Source organism: Malus domestica, chromosome 04 (assembly GCF_042453785.1).
Source record: "Malus domestica chromosome 04, GDT2T_hap1".
In the NCBI taxonomy this organism is placed as follows: domain Eukaryota; kingdom Viridiplantae; phylum Streptophyta; class Magnoliopsida; order Rosales; family Rosaceae; genus Malus; species Malus domestica.
Genome location: NC_091664.1, coordinates 30,048,140 through 30,052,836, shown reverse-complemented (window position 1 = coordinate 30,052,836; position 4,697 = coordinate 30,048,140). Strand labels below are relative to the sequence as shown.

The following is a 4,697-nucleotide window of genomic DNA, read 5'->3' as shown; positions in this document are numbered from 1 at the left end:
CAAAATATTACAAGAAGAGTCAAAAATCAAAGATTTAAACATACCTAATAAGATCGTTATACGAAGACATTGTCAAACTTCCGATGTATATAGCGATGGAAGAAGAAGAAGGCTTCGATAAAACCTTCGAAATCACTAATGGCAGCCAAGCAGTTTTCGAAGAGAAAATTTAGACAATTTCTACTCATAACCTCAAAAATACAAATTGCATCTAATTTCTTCAAACGAGACAATGGAAAATACTTAATTGCTAAGTTATATGCATTTATGAGTCCACTTTTGAAAGCTTCGTTGTGCCTTACGTGTAAAGAACTTACCAAAAAAGTTTGTTCTGCAATTTTAATTTGTCTAAATTATGTGCATTCGTAGTAATTTCTTTATCGATGTAACGAAATACGCAGAGGGTCTTCCATGTGCTGCTATATAATACATGCATATGTGTATGTCTCATGTATGTACACGAATAATAAGATTGCGCGTGATATCAAAAAGTCAGCCTATTTAGTATTCTATTTGAAATTTTTTATCATTTCTCAAAATATTTTTTAAGAACATTTCTTGAAAACAATTTTCTTTAAGACTAAAAAACTTGATTGGTTTGCGATTTAAAATGTTTAAATCTTATAATTTAAACTAGACAAAAAGATCTAAAAAGAGGCGATCGTAGGAGAGTGAGAAAGAGGAGGGAGAAGGAAAGAAAGTAAGAGATGATTGAAAAAAAAAAAAAAAAAAAGATTGGACCGGATAAAGAGGAAGTAGGGGTGGGTTCAAAAAACCGAAAACCGAAAAAAACCGAAAACCAAACCGAACCGAACGAAAAAACCGAACCGAATTGAAAAAACCAAATCGAACCAAATTCTTTTGGTTCAGTTCGGTTTTAGTGATCTAGAAACCGAACCAAACCGAATTAATTAAATTAATTTTTTTATTTAATTATTTGTTTTGGTATTATTTTCTATACCCAATTTGTAAGTTAAAATGTGCTAAACTCAATGTGTTGCCAAACTTTAAGCTCAAAATATTAAAAAAAAAAGTCTATAAAAACTCTAAACCCTAACCTATTATTTATCCCCCATATAAGGTTCCAGAACCAAACATCCTCCTGAAGTACATACATCCATTTCCATAGCACTGTCTACTTATGCCCCAGCTTTCTTTTTCAAATCTACTCTCATATAACATGTAACAGAATCCATAAACATTTATTTCGGGTAGATTACTTGGGTAATTTGTGATGGAAAAGAATCCAACACACACTAAATAAATTCACCCACGCATTACTTTTTTACTAATCAAGTTGTCAACCTCCAGTTACAAGCAAACAACCTTGATCTTTGAACAACATCATACAATTTAACTTTTCTAAGTCATTTGTACGATTTTTGTGTTGTGAGGTTGTTAGTTTGGACTTTGGAAGACTTGATTAATGATTTTAGTTCAACTTTAAATGTTTATTTTCATTGTCTTTGATTCTAGTTAGAATGCTTATGTTATGATTGTGTTGGATATGTTAAAATTTAAAATTTCAATGTTTTTCATTTTTTGAAAAAAAAAAAACAAAAAACCAAAACCGAACCGGAAAAAACCAAACCGAAAAAAAAAGAGAACCGAATCGAACTGAACCGAAATTTCGGTTTGGTTTCGGTTTTGGCAAAAAACCGAACCGATTTAAACTGAACCCACCCCTAAGAGGAAGAGAAGTGAGAGAAATAATTAAAAGAATGAAAAGAGCATATTGGAAGAGAGACGAAAAAATATAAAAAATAAAAGGAAAAAAGAGGAGAGAAAAGAAGAAAAGAGAGAGGTATAGATTTGGAGTAAGAGGGGATGAGGGAGAGAAAAAAAAAGAATGAGTTTATGTTTAAAAACTTACTTTTTATGTTTTTAAAGAATACACTATATTTTTTAATTAGTCTTGAGTTCAGTTTTTTAATATAGTCATACCAAACAAATTTTTAAGGCCTAAAACTTGAAAATTATTTTTTAATTTAAAAAATTAGATTCAAATAGAGTAACGAACGGGTCCTAAAATTTCTTCCCAATTTTTCATTTAACAATCGACATTATGCACGAAAAAGATGAAAAATTTACAGATTCGAGAAGGAAACGGTACAAAAAGAGAAGATCTTTACAATACTGCAGAGAGTGAAGGAAGAATGTGCAACAACGGGAACTGCTTTGTTATATCATTTTGTTATTCCCTCGGTCGCAGCTGAGTCCGCAGCAAGTACATCAGCATTCATTTGCATTATGGCGTCGAATTTTTCAGACTTCCCCAGCACAATCTCGATCTGAAGTTTAAACGAAAAGGAGAAAAAACAGAAACGGTATCAGAAGCTTGGTGGAAACTTCGTATAAAATGTTTCAACAACTTAAAGACGCTCGACTAAAGAAACCAACCTTAGCCTTCTGCACGAGGCGACCCTTACTCTCGTCTTTCATTCCAACGGTAGATGTAGACACCTCTGTGCAATCCCACAAACAAAGATAACCAAATCAACTACCTTTATAACTTTTTTGCAAGTTTTTTTGAATTAAGAGTGCAGATTTCTTACTCTTTTCGATAGCCAAGCCGTTGTTCTTCAAAATCTCAGCAATGGTGATAACCGTAGTGATTGCTGTAATAACATAAGTGCAGGACATAATCACAGGCTTCACATCAAAGTTCACAGTAATACAAATTTCACTTGGAGCCTGCTACAGAATCATGAAATCTCCAGCCTACTTGCGTGAAAATACATTGAATTCATCAAAGTAATCACGTAGGTCTGGTAATTCAACTAGTTTTAGGTTAATCATGCTGAGTTATATAAGGTGTTCTCCTTCTTCATGCTATTACTATTTCGGAAACTGAACAAGAACATAGATACTGAGAAATGATTCCGAAAAGATTTACCCATCCCCAGCGAAGAGAGCTCAACCTCGTTGTACTGCTCTATGTACCTCTGCGTCAAAGAAAACACAACGTAAACACGAAATGCAGTTCTTACCGAAATTCATCTAATTAGTATTCAAGAAATCAACAAATGCTTGAAAAGCTCTACACAGTAAGACCACATAGATGTTCTCTTCACCAAGTATCAACAAAAATCATCCCTACAATTGAGCTTCCTTATTTTTGTACTAAATTTCAGTTCCCTTTTCCAAATTTCCTGCATTTCCTCCACAAGAATAGAAGACACGAGAAACCACGTGGCATTATCAATCTGCTCGTATTACCAACAGGTGACGGTGTGAATTCCCAATCTCGTATTAGCAACAGATGAATAGGCGATAGATGACGGTGTGACCATCTTACTAAAAAAAAATTCTCAAAAAACACGAAAAACATTTCATTGTGATTATCATACAGCCACGTGTTATTACCAAACCGCTCATATATGACGTGTGATCATCATACTCAAATTTTTTTCTAAAAAAACACAATCAAACCCCGAAAGACAATTAATCTCTCGGTGTTATTGCAAAAATTATCATACTTTCTCTTGTAATCAGATACATATAATTACGTTACGAAACCGTCTGAACGAACGAGCAAGAATATAATAAGGAAAAACTATATAACAATATATATACCTTAGCAAGATTGACGTAGAAGAAGAGCGGTTTCTTGGTGTTGGAGACCTGAATTCTGTTCTTCTTCGGCGCCTCAACCGATTGCGGCGGTGGAGATGCGACTCTCTGCATTTGAGCTGCCGCCATTTTTGCTATTTTCTCCAACTTTCGATCTCTCGCTTTCGGGATCGGAGAGACTCATGAATTTGATCGGAAACGTTAGCGGAGTGCGGTCATGGGAGGAAAATTTATAATGGCGGGAGTATTGGTGAGGGGGCCAATTGGAAGAGTACACGCGGTGGTGTGGGAGTGGGTGGCGGACGGAGGCAGTCTGTTTGGCAGTTAGGATCCGAAGGAGCAAAGGCCGTTATGTTGTAGTATGAGGTGGGCCTGGGCTTAGGACATTTTATCATAATGGGCTTCTGTGATGTGGGGTTTAGCCCAAAAACAATGATTTTCACAACCAAAAGGTCCAATTGTCTTTCCATGGTTCCTTGGGAATTGTTGTTCGTACTCAAAGTAGTCATCATGTAACTTTTATTATTACGCAAGAGTGCAGGATGACTATTTTGAACTATTTTGGTGCGTCAATAACAATTAAATATACAAGTTTGATAGATAATTTTTATTCTGGCTAGTTTTTATTTAGTAGTTTCGAAATTCGAAGAAACAAAATTGAATGTAACTAAAAATATTCTAATACATCTTAAAGCCCGAAAACATTAGCTTTTCAAGCTTAAATTAACTAGAATGATTGACTTCATACTGTATGAATTACAGCTAGTGGCTTCGTCATGACAATTTACACTTCTAGGGGCCGGAAATACTCACATAGACATTTCAATCTCCCCATGGCACCATCGTATGATTCACCAGCGTTAGGAATCAAACCCAAGAAGTGCCATGTAAAATACGGTTCTAGAATTCGTCCCCAACTATTGAGTCATCCCGTATATGATGGTTTCTTAAGATTTTCAATACGAGATTTCATTGTCGACCTTTCAAATTGTTGGCATATTCAACATTTTGGTCTAAAGAAATGTTGAATATGCCAATAATTTGAAAAGAATGAAATTTCAAAGTTTCCAAAATTGGAATGAACTTAGAAAGTACGAAACTTTTTGGAAGGAATTGGAAGATTG

At 34.7% G+C, this 4,697-nt stretch overlaps 1 protein-coding gene across 1 annotated transcript; it reads right to left on the bottom strand.

Moving 5' to 3' along the window:
- Positions 1 to 2,012: 2,012 nt before the first annotated feature.
- Positions 2,013 to 3,796, bottom strand: LOC103434182 (uncharacterized protein At2g34160). Its single transcript, XM_008372494.4, has 5 exons — positions 3,577 to 3,796; positions 2,897 to 2,945; positions 2,556 to 2,618; positions 2,401 to 2,465; positions 2,013 to 2,291 (listed from the first exon to the last, which is right to left on the bottom strand). Exons 1-5 carry the CDS (start codon positions 3,700 to 3,702, stop codon positions 2,187 to 2,189), a joined length of 408 nt encoding a protein of 135 aa, XP_008370716.1. The 5' UTR covers positions 3,703 to 3,796; the 3' UTR covers positions 2,013 to 2,186.
- Between the last annotated feature and the right edge of the window lie 901 nt (positions 3,797 to 4,697).

What these genes read in the sequence shown, in the direction of transcription:
- LOC103434182 (XM_008372494.4), bottom strand. Translation starts at nt 3,702, where the DNA reads ATGGCGGCAGCTCAAATGCAGAGAGTCGCATCTCCACCGCCGCAATCG. An exon ending in TCTACGTCAATCTTGCTAAG is followed by an intron (nt 2,946 to 3,576) that starts GTATATATATTG and finishes TCTTTGACGCAG; the next exon opens with AGGTACATAGAGCAGTACAA. An exon ending in GCCTCGTGCAGAAGGCTAAG is followed by an intron (nt 2,292 to 2,400) that starts GTTGGTTTCTTT and finishes TTTAAACTTCAG; the next exon opens with ATCGAGATTGTGCTGGGGAA.